At 47.7% G+C, this 16,932-nt stretch overlaps 1 protein-coding gene across 11 annotated transcripts in view; it reads right to left on the reverse strand.

Annotated features, from left to right (window-relative positions):
• Positions 1-16,932, reverse strand: part of cacna1ab (calcium voltage-gated channel subunit alpha1 Ab) — a 63,156-nt gene that overhangs the window by 13,712 nt on the left and 32,512 nt on the right. For 4 of the 11 annotated variants that reach the window (XM_088418793.1, XM_088418784.1, XM_088418782.1 and 1 more), the window contains 12 exons: positions 16,021-16,137; positions 15,886-15,951; positions 15,085-15,182; positions 14,836-14,986; positions 14,092-14,219; positions 13,043-13,139; positions 6,883-6,988; positions 6,271-6,378; positions 4,361-4,464; positions 2,952-2,975; positions 825-946; positions 602-740 (listed from right to left, as the gene is read on the reverse strand). In XM_088418793.1, coding sequence (XP_088274919.1) covers positions 602-740; positions 825-946; positions 2,952-2,975; positions 4,361-4,464; positions 6,271-6,378; positions 6,883-6,988; positions 13,043-13,139; positions 14,092-14,219; positions 14,836-14,986; positions 15,085-15,182; positions 15,886-15,951; positions 16,021-16,137 — 1,260 coding nt within the window. Of the gene's footprint in view, positions 1-601; positions 741-824; positions 947-2,951; positions 2,976-4,360; positions 4,465-6,270; positions 6,379-6,882; positions 6,989-11,710; positions 11,808-13,042; positions 13,140-14,091; positions 14,220-14,835; positions 14,987-15,084; positions 15,183-15,885; positions 15,952-16,020; positions 16,138-16,932 lie in introns of all 11 variants that reach the window. The other 7 variants (XM_088418787.1, XM_088418792.1, XM_088418786.1 and 4 more) reach the window with 6 other exon arrangements.

Genomic DNA, 16,932 nt, shown 5'->3' on the forward strand with positions numbered 1-16,932 from the left:
AAAAGAATAAAAGAACGACTCAATGAAATGACAACGCAAGCATCAGAAAACAAGGTCACTCACTGTCGCCTCTTGAGGTTTGGAGCGGGACTACAACCACCAGCCCAAACACTCGGACTACGCTACGCTTGCTAGCACCTAGCTTCCACTTAAACGGTTTGACTCCGGATCCAACGCTATCCAAAAACCGCGGCTAGCAGGCATCAATCATCGCAAGAGAGCGTCCACCATCGTGTCCGGTTTGTCTCGGCGAGACAGCAAAATGAATTTCATCCCGGCCAAACACGTGAGACGCTAGGACGTCCTCTACTGTGGACACCTGGAGTCAGTTCCAACAAGTCAGACGATATGGAGCAAAAACAGACGTCCGCTAAATCGGAAAAGGATGGCTCTCAGTGGGATATACCCCAAGCCGAAGCGCTTCTTCCTCGGATACAAAATAACAAATCTCACGCTACAAATCAAAATCTGAAGCGGTACGCCAGAGGTCTACAAACCGCGGCCCGGGGGCCATTCGCCGCCCTCCGTGCGCATTCTGCGGCCCATAGTCTCGTACGCCTCCTCGACGCGCGGCAACAGTGCGACATCGCGCTCCTCGTACCTGCGGGTTGCGACGCTCGTCCTGGAGCTCGTCGGGGTAGGCCCTGTCGGGGCTCCAGTTACCCGTCTTTTGGAACATCTCCTGGGCTTTGGCGGTCATCCACGATTGGCTCTCGGTCATGCCGCCGCCTTCCGAAGGTCTGCGAGGACAAAAGGCCGCCGGGGTTGTCGAAGCGGGCGCTAATCGATGGGGCGCTCGGCGAGCGGACGGACGGGGTCCTCACATGCCGTTGACGTTGTCGGGCTGGGTACCGGGGAGGCTGTTGAGTCCCGGTCCCCCTAGCCCGTCGGTGCCGTCGCCCTCTGGCGGCGGCTCCATCCGTTGAAACATTAACGGCGGTTGGTTCTGTGTTGGATACACCACAAGCGGGCTCAATAGGAAACGGAAGGGGGGGGCGCGGGGGCTCGGCTGGATACGTGTTGAAAACGCAACAAACGGGGCAAAAACGCGCACTTGCGTCGTGAACCGGCGCGGGGCTGGGGCCAGGTCAAGTTCCCCGGCTAGACGGCTGATCTGCGATCAGAACTCACTTAGGACTTTGACGCCTTTCCACTGCACGCACGCCCGTATTCACATTGATGGAATGGCTCACTTGGGATACACGGCATCACGATTTGATGCAAAATCCTAGTCCAGGCATTTAATTTCAGGAATGAAGCTCTCTTCACAACGGGTTGGTCGGAAAAGGCAAAAGCTTTCACCTTCTATAAACGATAAAGTTTGTCTTTTCTGTGTCTCCAGCCCCTCTTATTGACAAAGCTGAAGGGCGAACGCTGGCGAGTGTCCGCGAAGATAGCGGCTCTTTTGATCCCTTCCAGGGTTTGTTTAAGGTCACCAGACGTTGCCAGGGGCCACCACGTTCAGTTTCAAAATTTCCTCGCGCCAAAAGCAACGTCTGCTGAGCCATCGCAACCTCTGATGACCTTGTAGTGACTTCTGGTGACCTTGAACAAACTCTGGAGGAAATCAAAAGAGTCGCTACCTTTGCGGACAAGCAAACGCCTCTCAGCGGGGGACCATCTTGACTCTGAAACCCCTAAACCCTTTTTAATAAGGCTCAATCTTTTCGGAAACCCTAACCGAGACACCAAATGAATGGAGCGGAGATTGACAGGCGGACCTGACTCCGGAATACGGCGGTAGAAAAAAGATGGATGGAAATTCTGAATCCTGTCGTAAAGCCTACTCTAGGATTAAGAACCTATCATGATCACCCAATGGCCAGTGCAGTGGAAAAGGGTCTTAACCAAAGTACCTCAGACCAGCCTGTATGGGGAACTTACCCCAGTGGGTAAGTGAGCCGCGCCCGATATACAGTAAAACACGGTAAAGATGTGTAAGGACTTGGCGAGATCCTGTACACGAAAAAAAAAACATAAATGTCAGGATACGCTTACACACTCTAAAGGTTGATGTGGTCAACGCGTGACTTAAGGTTGCCTGTCATGGAAAACAACAATCATGGCTACGCCGCCTCAGACATGTCAAGGCTCATTTAAGTTCCGTACCTGGACTTCAAACCGAGGCTCGTAACCCTTAATTCAAAAACTAACCAAGGCCCGAACCCCTAGCCCCAATTCATACCCCGACACGGGATTGAAATCCCAATTTGACAATCCAAATATTGTTTGAAATCTTAACCAGTATTCAAATCCCTAAACTTTGTTGGAAAACCCAGCCATTTCCCACCCTTATTTGGATCTCTAACACAAACTTAAACCTTCCTTTGAAACTCTAATCCAGGCCTGTAAGTCAAAATACAACCTTCCTTTATAGCGGAAACAGTTGAATATGCTTACTTTCCGAAGGGTATCGCGTAAAACCCTAATCCTTGTTTGATACATTTGACACAGTACAGGAAACCTAAGTTAGAACCCTAAAACGAATACATGCCCAAAACCCTAAAGTGAAACGCTAAATAGGTTTTAAAGACACATTTGAAGCCCCCCTCTATATAATCTTTATACCCGAGGAAAATTTTAGAGGTACCTTCTTGCACGCGCATACGTAAGTATGAACATAAGTACGTACTGCCATAGCGCTACCACAAATGAGCCTTAACTCTGGTCCGGAGGTACGGGAGCTTTGGGACTACTCACCACACATACAAAAGACATTGAAACAAGACGACGGACATGAAAATGACCGCCACAGGCCGTTTAAGTCAGACGCCGTTGCCAGGGAAGGAAAGGGCTGAATGAAATGCTCGCTACGACACATCACGCCCACGCGGAATGATCACAGAGGGGAGCGACCGCTCGACATCCCATCGGAAAGACGGACAGACGACAACTCAAAAATGTTCACAGACGCACACGACCGACCGACCGACCGTTGAAGCTGGACTGACCAAATACGGAGATCCCACCTCATCCTGGGGGGAATAAAGGGAGACATCAGAGCCACGACATGGACAGGGGACAACAGAAGAAGAAGAGCAAGGACAGAGCAGAAAATTCAAGACAAAAAGCGAGGCTGGACGAGACCAAACACGGCGAGACAGGCGGACGGACCAGTAACGCTGTCCATTCGGTGCAGCGGAACGGTTGCCTTCAGGAGCATACCCAGACGTTATGTCCGCAGTGTGTGAGTGTGACGTCACAGACTTGAACCCAAGTTTCTCTTCCCAAACGCGCCCGATTCAAACGATCGGCACCTCGGCAAAATCTTCGGGATCTTGAAAATGATCCGAATCAATTGAATCGGCCGCGCTTGACAGAAAAGCCTCGACAACGTGCGGGACACCGGACTTTGACATTTAGGAATTCCACACTAAATCATAAGCAAAACGGAGGGTCCGAAAGGGCGATCGCTTCTTGTTCCACTTCCGTCGGTGCTTAGTCAAGCATTCTTTTCAAATTTCTCCTCGTCCGTTAGCAAAAGGCGCATCTGTCGGTGACAGACCGACGCCCGTTTCGTCATTACTCATGCGACGCCCACCACCAGTATGGACTTATCTTTTGTGTGAACAAGAAGAGATTTAAGAAACAGAAGCTAGCATTTTACGTATTTTTGCCGATCCGTCATTTGTCGATGGCTGGAAAAACGCGTGCACGTCAGTGACGGACCGACTGGAGGCTTTGCGAAGGGCGGGAGTCAATCAGGTGCCAGTGAAGTTCAGATTATCATCAGCAAGCAAAAATTATAGGTCATTTCATCACCAGTAAAGAGATTAGGAACCACTGCGTTAGCCTGCTACTAGGGCTGGGACAAAATTCACAATGTTTTGCTTTTGTGGACATTGACCTGATAGTTCCTGAAATATACTGGTTCAAGTTCTGGTCACGCCCATTTTTATTTATTTTTTGTCCAAAATCTCAAATAACTTGGACATAACGCAATCCCAACTCCCTCGCCCAAGGGTTTGAGGGTGAAAGAAGTGGGGTCCGCGTTGGAGTTTGTGTTATGGTTGGGCTTTAGGCATTCAAAGTGGACTGTCCTCAGATACAGAAGTCCAACCGTGGGGTATTCCCTAAGAAACCATCCACAGAGAAAAAAGCGCAATGGATCATCATGACACCGACTCAAGTCTTTTTTGTGAGTCCCAACCCCGTTGCAAAGAGCTATCAGCAAAAGGGCCAAAACTTGCACATTTTGCATGCTAGTAAAGATTTGGGGACACCGTGCAATATTAGATAACGAGGCTTCCCAAAAGGATATCAACATTTCATAGATACTTGGGAGGAATGATAAAGAACTTTGTCCACAGTTTGGCCCCGGATAACGCCCCGCCGGACAAGGGACTACGGTCCGCTCTACCTGTTCCTCCCGCATGGCCTGCAGCTTTTTGGTCTTGCTCTGCCGGTAGTATTCCATGATCATCATGGCAGCGTAGATTTTGCCCACCGTCAAGTCTGTGGCTGCTGAGAAAATGACAAGTTACCCTGGAAGATTAGACCCGGGCGAGATGGGACCCTGCGCCGTGGGGGGGGTGGGAGTGGGGGGAGGAGACACATCGGAACACAAGTTCACAAAAAATGTTGCGTCGGACAGCGAGGTCAATTCTGTTTCATGATCAGCCATGGACTTTATCACCCAGTATTTACGGTTCCGGATGAAGCGGTATTGAAAATATCGAGTGAAGTTGCTGAGACCCCGTCTGTTCATTTGCGTGCACTGTAGTCGACATTTGTGTTTTGACAAAACGGACACGCCGCTGGTCATAAGTGAATGGGCTAGGTCTCAGGAGGATATCTAGGTTCTTTCTGGGCTTTCTTCAGGACAATGTTGCCTGGGGTTAGGGGTACAGCTTAAGGGTTTATGGTCACTTCTTAGGCTGAGGAATTTAAAGATCGTAATTAAGGTTTGGGTTCGGGGTTAGAATTTCGGAGTTATGGTTTACACACCGGCAAGCACATCCGCCTCACAATGCGGAAGTCACAGGATCGTCTTGCCGTGTGGATTTTGCGAGTCCCCCCCGTGCCTGTGGCGTGTTCTCTGAGTACTCCGGTCTTCAAAACATCCACGTTAGGGATAGCAAACATTCTAAATTGTCCTTAGGTATGTTTGTGGGTATGAATGGCTGTTCTTCTGCGTGCCCAGTGATTGGCTGGCGATTGAATCAGGGTGGGCCCCGGAGAAGAAACTGCTGGGTTCTCAAATGAAAATCGAAGAAGCCAGTGCCGGAGATTACGTGATTTACGGTATGTTGGGTGTCAGTAAGTTCTCAAGAGAAAGAGAAGTGACCTCATTGTCTGCTGCGCAACATTCGGATCCATTTAAACGACACAGAACACTTGTCAAGCCTTTGGTCTTTTCACAGGCAGGCAGGCAGGCAGGCAGGCAGTTGGGCGAGCGGGCGGGCGGGCGGGCGCTTGTCGCTTTTAGTGACAACGCCGCAATTATCCGTCACTCTGAAGAACCGATTCATGCTTTAAGTGCATTTCACGGTAGCGGCAAGGACAACGTAGCCACCTCGCTGCCAAATCCGACGCGGGCCTTGGGGCCGCAAGCTCAAGTTTTTCTAAAAACTCTAGATCCCCGCCAGAGTTTAGAATCGGAAAAACATTGAGGTCGGTCGGTTGTTTTTCACAGCGGCGCCGCTACGGAACCTGCGGCACCAGAGCGGCCGTTTGACAAGACCGCCCACTAGAAACATGCGTGGTGAGTTTACATGACTCAATAATCACGCCGATCCTTTGCCATTTGACAAATGGAGACCTGTCTTTCTAGCGCTCAGTTTATCCTGTAGTGAAAAGACCCCTATAGAGGATCTTCTATAGTTGGCACCCCCTGATGGCAGGATTGAAAACAAACGCCTCCGATACGTTATTCGGCCGGCCCCCGTGTTGGGAGATGAATCCGTCCCGCGGTCGGGCTCGGAAGACGAATTCGCCGTACGGCGATTTCGGCAGCCCTATCGTTTAGTGGCCGTTTTCCGAAAGTCGCGTCCCAGCGTCGGTTTTCTGGCCGGCGGGACAATCGTTTCAACGCGCGGTTTTATAGCGGGAGCCAATGAAAAAGAAATACCAAGCGTTGACTTTCGCAATCACGTCATCGCGCCTGGACGAACGGCGGGAAACTAGCTTGAGCCAGTGGGTAAACGTGATCAAATTGCAGTGTCGCCAACCTGATCAGGGGATGCGAAGCAGCGAGCGAGTGGAAGAAGCTGTCCTCTTGGTGAGTCGGATGATGGCACGCAGAAAGGGGACGGGCATCGAGCAACTTACCCTTGTGAGGCGTGACCAGCAGGTCCAACGTCTTCTGCGACAGGTTGGGCCAAATGGCCATCATCTCTTTGCGGAGCTCGGCGTCCATTTGCTGCTTGTCCGCGCCGCCTGAGAGGGGTCCATTTTTTGGGTCGTTTTAAACGAAAGCGAAAAAAGTCAAATGTTCTGGTCATATCGTTAAAGATAAAAAGGCTTATATTTATCGAGAAGTCATATTTCTCCAGTTTTAAATATTTTTCAGCAAAAAAAAAATGAAATCTCACATTCCGTGTAGAAAATAAAAGTACAAGTCTTTTCTTTTTCCAATGGGCAAAAATGCAACATTTTGAACATTTTTTTTGTCATAGATGAACGAGTCAGTTGAGCGTTCTTTTGGGTATACATTTTGACTATGATGCACTCATGTGTTTTTGTTAGCGTTTTCAATGCATTTTTATGATCTGATCACATTCACCTCAAGGGTTCGGGATTATTTCGGGGGGCTTGGAACGGATCGGGCTATTTACACCTAAAAAGCGGCTCTACCTACGAAAGGACTTCGGGAACACGTGAATTTGGGAAGCAGAAGCAGTAAAGAATAAGCCTGGAAAGGCGTCCCAGGCCGACTCGTACCCTTGGCGATCTTGATGTCCAGCGCCGTCCTGATGAGCGCCATGAGGGTGGAGTTGAAGTGGACCGTGTTGTCGTCGGCCACGGGAAGGTCCATCCGCAGCAGCCTCTGCGGAAAAGCCGGCGGGCGCGTGAGAACGCTGGCGCCGAGGGGGCGCCGGCCGAAGGGAGGGGGGTCGAGAGAGCTCCGTAGAGGCGGGCCAATGGGGGGGGCTGGCGATTTGGGCTATTGGCCGATACCGCCGAACGCCTGCGTCTCCTGATGCGCCAGTGATACTCGCCGAGAGATATCACACCGGAAAAGAAGTGCGTTTTTTTCCGAGAATATTTTGCGCCGGAGAAGAGAGCCAAACTCGGAATAATGACAATTGGGTCATTGTTACAACTTGAAAGTTTCTTCGTTAGGTTTTAGCTCAAATGACACGCCAACATTCGTTTTGCCGTTTTCGCTTTATTTCCTACTTCATTTGACTTGAAACTGTCATTTCTGGATGTCGGCGTTATCGCGATGAGGTTGACTTTTTTACAAACAAAGACAGACTTCATATGAGAAAAATCTGTGGATGCTTTTGATGCGAATCCGTAAGAAAACTCAAGCTGTATTATCAAAAATTTTTCCAGCTTCACGAGTGCCGAGAAGTTGTTTATCTCCCAAAATATGATAAAGCGCTCTTTTTACTTTACATATATATATATATATATATATATATATATATAGGAACAAATATTTGTTTTCCTCAAAAAAATGGGATCAAAATAGTAAAAAAGCCGTAATATCTGAACAGAAGCTGTACTTTTATGTATTTAGATCAATTTTTTAGATGGAAAGTGAATGAAATATTTTTTCTTTCCAATTTAGGCAAGAAACAAGCGCGCGTTTCTCGACGAGTGATAGGAGGCTCCCGTCTCAACAAGTCATAACAGAGGAGATTCCCAAGATTAAAAAATAGCATATTTTCTCGAAAAATATGCCCGGTCAAGCAAATACTCCAATCTTCTCCATTGTGTAGTTTTTCGGTAAAACCCCCCAATAAGAAGAAAGCGAGTATTCTTTTTCCGAGGAGGGGGAGGGGGGGGGAGGGGCCTTGGTTTTGCTAAAGCCACCGCAGGAGCCCGGAACCACCAGGAGGAGCAATCGGGGGACCCTAAGGGCCCCCGACCCAACCTGCGCCCATGTTCCCTCAATGTGTGAATGCGCGGGTGCATTCACACATCTACAGTATGCTGTGCCACACCGAGAGAGGATGTACACAATATATGGAACAAAAGTACACTTACACACAATCATCTGCACACACTTCAATTAAGTTGAAGCTTAATTGCGGTCCAACAAAACAAAACAAATCCAAAAAAAAAAAATCCAAAATACAGTATCACTGGTGCTTTTCTTCAGGAGACTTTTTTTTTTTTTTTTTTTTTGGAAGTAACTCTGGTATGTTCTATGGAGCTCCCCCTACCAGTCAGGAGGTTCCCTGCATATGTCAGGTCAATCCGATGGAGGAGCCGTTGGATAGAACCCCGCAAGCCTTCCGGGGAGGGGGGGGGGGGCGGGGCTTGCCAGGGGTTGCTATCGGGAGGGGCGGGCGTCCATCGGGTTGACCTCCGAACATGAGCGTTGGGCAGGCGCGGCGGCAAGCACGATGACGCTCGGATTCGCTTTTTTTCTTATTTTGCGGGGTGGGGGGGGGGAGCGGGGGTGGGGAGCATGCTCCGGACAGGCGTCGGCCAACATCGAGCCAGCATGCAAACACCCCCTGGTGGACCGCCCCGCACGCGGCATGCAAACGTACCCCGGGAAGCCCCGCCCACAAGCAGCCGCGCAAAGAGAGTATCCGCAATCCAAAAAGAATTCGCTCTGTATTGATTGCATTTTTGGAATCTTGTGCTTTTTCTGGTTTTGGCCCGATTTTGGTCGCGATCTCTCTCGATGCCAGACGGATGCGGTGTCTCGAAAAAAAAAGAAAAGGGGGTGTCGGAGTTAGAAAGAAAGACAAAAAAATTGTAGCATTAGTGTTGTGTTACACTCGACAAAGAAGACAGGCAAAAGGAGAAAATCATAGAGATGATTTGATGGCTTTTTTGGCTGAGTTTTTGGGATGAGGACACTTTTACACTTCAAGCCGCACTGGAAAAAATCAAACGATAAAAACGTCACGGCACTGAATTTGCCCTCCAAGTTTAAAGATCATAAAAAAATGTCATCTTTTTGCCTTTCATATTGAGATTTGAGCTTTTCTCGGTATAAAATGCTTTTTTTCACTAAAAAAAAGTAGCAATACCACTCGAATCAGGGAATTGAAAAAAATATTTTTCAGTTTAATAAGTTAAATTAAAGCAATAATTTAAGTAGTTTCAAAATAAAAAAAAATCGGAATTACAATTCATTGCACTATATCTAGAATGAAAGAATAGAAAAATATTTTTTTTCGGTTACCGAGGTGAATAAAAAATTTAAGTAATTAAGTAATTAAGTAATTACTTAATTTAAGTAATTCCAAATAAAAAAAAAATACATAGCATACATACTTTTCGGATTCCAAATTGGCTGTAAAACTGGCATTTTTTTAAGACAAAATATGATATATAATACTGATGTAAGTATATAAATAACCTATATATTTGAATACTTTCAAGAAATATTTTTGTTGTCAGGTGGTGGCGCTGTAGGGCAAGAGGAAGGAGGGCTCATGAGATGTACTTGTAGCCAAAAAAAAAAAAAAAAGGCAGAGGACAGAGAGTGAAGATGATCAAGAGTGTTGTGACATCACAAGAGGCAGAAATGTGTGTGTGCGTGTGTGCGTGTGTGTGTAAAGAGTGAAGGACTAAAAAAAAAAGAAATTAAGGACAGAACAGGACGAGACTTCACGACACCGAAGTCAAACTGTGAAAGCGTCCCGGGCTTTCTGGCAAGTCTGGTGATCCTTTCAGAACCACGGCCAGGACCTTCAAAGCTCCTCAGAACCCTCTGGGCACAATCCCAACTTAGCGGACGTCGCGGGGGGGGAAAAAAAAAAAAAAAAAAAAAAAAGCGGACGGATGGAGATCAAATCGTGAGGATGGGACAGAAAAAAAAATCACCCAGATTGGACGCATTTTCAAGAACCTGGACTATTTATTAGATGTACTATTATATGCATATAAGAGGTGCGTGAATTAGGGCTTACTTCGGAATGCAGCCCCATTCAAGGGAGAAAGCTGGGCTACAAAACATTTACATTTGATTATTTTGGCAGTTCATAAACTGACAAAAAATATATATATAAAATATATATAATATATATAAAACTTCCCTCGAGCTCGCGAGAAACAAAACAAATCCGCTGAGGTTTCTTTGCTCGCGTCAGATGTGTGCGTGAGTGCGTGCGTGCGTTTTAGCGCCATCCGCAGGAGCCAGAGAGCCAGAGGGCCAGAGGGCCAGAGGGCCGGGGCTGGGGCCGGCGCCCTTTGCCGCTCCTTCTGTACCCGCATCGTCGGCATCCGCTTGGCGTTGTCCGCGTGCGCGCGCGCGCGCGTGTTTTGCTCGCGTCCGTGCGGGTTGCAGACGGACGGGCAAAGCTCCCCTCCTCTGCTCCCTCGCTCCTGCGGCAAGGCGGGCGGGCGAGCGGGCCACACTTAAAAAGCAGCTCCAGACATGACGTGGCCAGGAAACGCTTCCGTCGCGGCCTCCCGTTTGCGATAACGCCGGGCGCTACGCTAACTTTGGCGCTACGCCAACTTTGGCGTCGCAAACTCTTCCCTCGCTTCGCTAAGCCGGACCGCAAACGAAAAATTCGCTCAAATGAGCTTGATTTTCAAGTGGCGGCAATAGTTGCCGCCATCGCCTTGCCTTTTTTTTTTTTTTCGCGTACACAACAGTAGGCCGGTATTTGTTTGAACAGGTACGCAAATGAGTTCAACCCCGCCGCTGCACCGCAGCGTTCCTCAAACAGCACTTTGACTTTAGCTACCGACGGCAGCCAAAGTGCACCTTTTTCCGTCGACGGCAGCGAATGGTCAATTAATAACGCCATGTCGTAGCCGTCAGGGTTTAGCATTTTTGTGGCCACAAAGGAGTATTTTGTCTAGGTTATACCTGATTCCTGGTCAGAGTTTAGCGTCTTTGGCACAAATGAGCATTTTGTCCACGTTACACCTAACCCGTGGTAACATCCTAGCATTTTCTGGCCACCAACGGGTATTTTGTCCACTTTATAGCTAGTTCCTGCTCAGAGTTTAGCATTTTGTGGCACAAATGAACATTTTGTCCACGTTATACCTAATCCCTGGGAACAATTTAGCGTTTCGTGGACACAAATTAGCATTCTGTCCGCGTTTAGCCTCGTTCGTGGTCAGCGTTTAGCATTTCGCGGCCACAAATCGGTATTTTGTAGCCGATTCACGGTCAGAGATTAGCATTTTGTGGCAAACATTTGCATTTTGTCCACGTTCCACCTCATCCGAGGTAAACCTTTAGCATTTTGTGGGCGGGAGTTAGCATTTTGTCCACCTCACAGCTCATCCGAGGTCACGGTTCAGCCCTTCGCGATCACAAATTAGCATCTTACGCGCATGCGATCTCTATTTTGTCCACGGTTCAAATTTCTCCCCTCCATGTCATGTCTGAGGCTGAATAAACGCAAAAGAAGGCAAAAAAAAAAAAAAGATATCCAAGGAGTCCACCGTCACACGTCACTGCAACCACAGAAGCCGCGGCCGGCCGGCGCCCTCCGCTCCCACGCCAACAGAGGACAGCGCGCACCACCATCACCACCACCACAACCACTAACCACAGAGGGAAGACGGGAAGTGGAAGGACGTGAGGGAGGGACAAAAGGGGACGGGGCCAGACTACCTTATAGGCGACCCGGGCGGGACACCTCTTCCCGAGGCCTAGCGGCGGACACATGTGTCTTAGCATCTGATACATGTCTTTGTAAGTGATCCGGCCGCTACACACACACACACACACACACACACACACACAGACACGCGCACGCACATACAATCACCCCGACAAACAAGAACAAACCATGCCAGAGGGGGGAAATGAAAAGGATGGAGGGATTGACAAGGAGGTGAGGAAGAACGCAAAGCAAAAGGACATAAGGGAAGGAAAGAGGGAAACAAACACACACAAAGGTTATTGTTGTTGTTTGTCGCCGTGGTGATGAGCGTGTGCTTGGTTGCTATGGCGAGAGGAAGAGAAGAGGATGGGAGGGAGGGAGGGAGGGAGGGAGGAGGAAAAAGAAGAGGGGGAGTCGAGGGCGGCGGCGGCGGCGGGGAGTCCTTTTTCTTTCGGGCTCTTTGTCCACGCCGGGATGGAAGTGAGCCTTCCCGCTCGCGCAAACGGAGCGGGCGCCGCGCCCCTTTTCCTTTAGGTCAGCTAAATGCTCCTTGTTAGCGTGCCCGTGCTAACGCCATTAGTCCGGTTTGAACCTATGGCGCCTTCCAACGCAGTCTGACGTCTCAAACTCGGGATTCTAATGAAAATTGTTGATGGTTTCGCTGATTGAAAAAACAACAACAATAATTCTGGTCCTTGATATAAACCAGCCAAACCAATACAGTACATATATATTTATATATATATATATATATACTGTAGTATAAGTCTAGCAATACATCTAGTACAGCAGTATGTACAGTAGAAGTAGATCAGTGCATTGTGAATAGTATTCATAATAGTGTTGATTTTTTTGGTTTGTTATTCATTTCTGTTTTTCCCAGCGTGTTAACTAAGGCGGAGCAAATAACAGACCCAAAAGCAGGATTAGTTTCTAACATGGCTAGCACCCCGCCCTCTTTGCGTGCTAACCAACCAAAATGAATGAAAGATGCATGTACCACCCCCCAAAAAAACAAAAAAACAAAAACATCCTGTCCAGGCAAAACTCAGACAGCAAGCACAACTCAATTTTGCTCGTTAACCTGTAATTACCCCCCCCCCCCCCAACAGCAAGTGCAGTGCACCACCGCATGCTTGAGTGTGTCACCAAGTGGATTCAGCCCCCCCCCCCCCCGAAAAACCAGACGTCGATGGTGAAGTGACATGAAAACAAGTGAGTGAAGAAAACAAAATAATCCATCATTCATTCCAAGCCTATTTAAAACGAAAAAAAAAAAAAAGGCGAGCAGGTTTCTCAAATAAGTTGCTTTAATGGGGGGAGGGGGGTGCAGTCCAAACCTTGCAGGCCACCCTATGCGGACATTTCTTGCCAAGGCCCAGGGGAGGGGAGATAACTCGCAATAAACTGTACATATCCTTATAATGTATGCGCCCGCTGCAAGAAAGATACAAGGGAGGGAGGTTAGCTGCACGTCACGCAGAAAACACAAGAAAGAGCATTCATTGACACCCCCAAAGAGGTAAGATCAATGCCTTCCTCTCACACACGCGCACAACAGGAAGAGGGGAAGGGAGGGGGTGAGGGGGGCACATTTATTTCAGGTGTGAAAGGAACTGCAAAACAGGAAGAGATCCTGCAATTCCGGGGAGGGAGGAAGGAAAAGATTATTTACAAAACAATCAGGCTAGTGCTAACGGCTAACTAGTCACTTTTTTTTTTTTTTAACCGTAAATTTCAGACTATAGGCCACTACTTTTGTCTCACGCTTTGAACCCTGCGGCTCATAAAGTCGTCCAATATGGCAAAGCGGCATTTTTTTAACAGCCACCAGGGGGCAAACTGCTGGTAAACAAAGGGAAAGAGAAGAAGATGCTATGCAAGTTTTGCGTTTGAACTGCTATTTTATTCGCCATCGGGCGTCTTACTCTTGTGTTGGTGCGGTATTCTCAGCGTGCTGTTTTGTTGAAGATCCCGTCATTCCCCAAATAGCAAAACAGAATCAATCCCATCTTCCTAAATGATTTTCTTTAGTCATGTCATAGTCATGTCAAGCTTTCAAAAACTCTAAAGTCACAAGTACAGTATTTGAAATTTGTAATTTCTGCCACATTCCTCAGAGGAGCTTGAAAATCTTACTTGGGAAAAAAGGCCCTAGATAGGTCTGTCCGCAAAGTCATTTAATTCCAAGTTACGTTCGTGTTAAGCAACTCCCCTGCGGGCCAGCTACCTTTTGGGTGCTAGCAGGCTAAGCTAACACGACTAGCAAGTTACTTCCTGCCCGTTGAAACATTTGTACAGGCGGCCTATTCCTTGGCCGACAGAGCCCTAATGATCTCTACGCTAGGTTAGCTTAGCGCGATCGATGGGCGTCAAGCGCTCGACTCACCAGGCGGCGGGGTCGTACTCGGCCCAAATCCTTACGTACTCGTCCAGGTGGTGCGGCCCCAAGATGGACGAGTCCCTGGTCAGGTACTCGAAGTTGTCCATGATGACGGCCACGAACAGATTGAGCATCTGCCGACGGCAAAACGACATCAATTTCCTCGATATTTCTTCATATTTGACGCGTGACATATTTGCTCATTGCACTCTTATCCAATCTGCATTTCCTAAGATTTTGGTAAATAAACATGATGGAGGATTACAGCTTAGGACTGCGCCCCCTAGCGATCATTGATTTCGTGTTACACTTATATTACTGTGTTTTGTTTCAATTGCAGTGCAACTGTAGAACTGGAGACAAAGTGACCCGGAGATTTTATTGTGGCGAACAAAAATAACAGGAAGGTTAAACCCTACTTTAATTTTCAAGTTATACCGAAATAGAACTACTTCCTGCTTCTGTGCTGACGAATCATGGGAAGTAAAGTCAGACCGTAGAGAGTTTGGCATACAAGCTGCGAGTCGTTTGCATCTCGCCGTTTTACACTTTGTATTTGGCGAACATGCTACTGTTAGCACAGAACGCGGAAGTGGAAAAAGGAAGCGCTAACATCATAGCTAGCCGCAACCGAAGCTAAAGTATGGATAAAGATTTGTTGTTTTTTTTATTTCCGATAAATTTGTACCGCGCCGGGTCTTTTCGGGCAACAAATGACAAAAGCGGGTGAAGCGCGTGCGCTCGGCTCACCAGGAAGGAACAGAGGAAGATGAAGGAGACGAAGTAGGTGTAAGCGAAGGTGCTGCCGCATTCGGGCTCGGTGTTGCCCGAGGCCGGGTCGCACTCTTTGCCCCCGAGACACGACAGCATGATTTCGTGCCAGGCCTCGCCCGTGGCGCTCCTGCGTAGCCCGCATGAAGGATCGGTGGCATCAAGCTAAGCTAAGCTAAGCTAAGCGCGGCCAGGTAGCGCGGCTAGCAAGTTAGCGGCTAAGGTCACCTGAAGAGCAGCATGAGGGCCATGACGAAGGTCCTGAAGTTGTTGTGATGGTCGATGGCGCTGTCGCCCTCCTCCTCCAGTGCCAGGTTGCCAAATAACTACGCACAAGAGTTCATCCCTGGCTAATTTGCTAGCGTTAGCCTCACTAGCGCAACACAAACTCTTGTCAGGACGTCATGTTTGGTTTCTGCCGCACAACGGACGCCCTTTTCTCATTTTTTCACGTCGTTTCCAAGCTTGATGTAATAATAAATATCACTTATAGTGCGTGCGTGTGTGTATATGGTGGTATATTAGTAAATATTCTATTTTTAATTGGTAAAAAAATAAAAACTATCTTTTAAAAATATGGTAGTGTATACATTTCATAAAATTAAATGCAAGAAATTGATGCGACCATGAAAATGAATATTTATTGTAGATTTGGCAATTTCTTTCTTTTTTCATTTTTAGATGGTTTTGTTTTTCACTTCAGTCAGACTGATGATTGCACAACACATTTTTTGTTTGTTTACGTCCGAGACATACGTTTGCTATGCTGTGAAAAGTCCCCCTTTGTGAACAATTTCTGGCTGCAAATATGATGTCCTTGTGCTGTTCTACTGTAAGATCATGTATTATATTATCTTCATTAATAATAATGATAATAAACATTAAATAATTTAACAGCAATATATATATATATATATATATATATATATATATATATATATATATATATATATATATATATATATATATATATATATATATATATAGCGAGAGAGAGAGAGAGAGAGAGAGAGATGTCCACGCGCTCACCTGCATGCCGATGATGGCGTAGATGAAGAAGAGCATGGCGATGAGCAGGCACACGTACGGTAAAGCCTGCCGGCACACCCGCACGTGTCAACGGAAAACCCGGCATCGCATCGCCGGCCGGCGGCCGCCGCTCACCTTGAAGGACTGCACGAAGGTCCAGAGCAGGATTCGGATGGTCTCGCCTTGGCGCAGCAGCTTGATGAGGCGAGCGGCGCGGAACAAGCGCAGAACGCTCAAGTTGATGAAATTGTTCTACGAGAGCAAAACGGGTCTGGTCAGAGAGCGAACGCGCGTGACCTTCGAACCAACTTCAAAAGCCGGGAAGGGGGAGGGGCAGAGCAGAGACAGCCAAAGACGAGGGGGGAGAGAACCGGAGGCAACTCCAGGAGGGGGGACAAAAGACGAGGACAGGAGAGGAGAAACGGGAGACGCAAAACAAAATCAGAGTCGGCTTCCAATCTGGGAGAGCTTTTTTTCTTTCTTTTTTTTTTGGAGAACCAAATGCACTGATCTCAGAGGGGGTGGGAGGGCCAAGCAGACCACACAAGATGGAGGCAAGGAAGGTGGAAGGACTATCTATAGACGCCGCCATCGGCAGGATACTGCAGCAGGCCATTTGTTGTTAGTTGGAATAGAAGCTGAAAATGCGGCGCCTTGACATACAAGTTTTCAGAGCTTGATTTAGGCTTGGAGCTTGGTTTGTTTCAGAGTCATTTTTTGTCCTGACCTAAAATGCATACTGTACACAATCTTGCTCAACACAGTCATCGAACAGGCTTGAAGCACAAAGCAACAAAGTTAGAAGACTAAGGGAGAGACTTAGTATTCAGGGATTATGCTTTAGAAATAGGATTTGAACGAACAAATCGCTTGCACCAGAGGTTGAACGCTGTCTGAAACACGACGACGATCCCTAGTGGACATGATCGCTGGCTGCAATCTAGTGCCAGGGGAACACATTCAATCAGTCCTTCGCAAATAGTGGAGATGGGGGGTTAGAGTGTAATCAAACAGGCTTTGCCTTTGCGCTGTGGAGTGTTATTGCCC

The sequence above is a fragment of the Hippichthys cyanospilos genome, chromosome 7 (assembly GCF_059441005.1).
Source record: "Hippichthys cyanospilos isolate Australia breed blue-spotted pipefish chromosome 7, RoL_Hcya_1.0, whole genome shotgun sequence".
NCBI classification, from domain to species: Eukaryota; Metazoa; Chordata; class Actinopteri; order Syngnathiformes; family Syngnathidae; genus Hippichthys; species Hippichthys cyanospilos.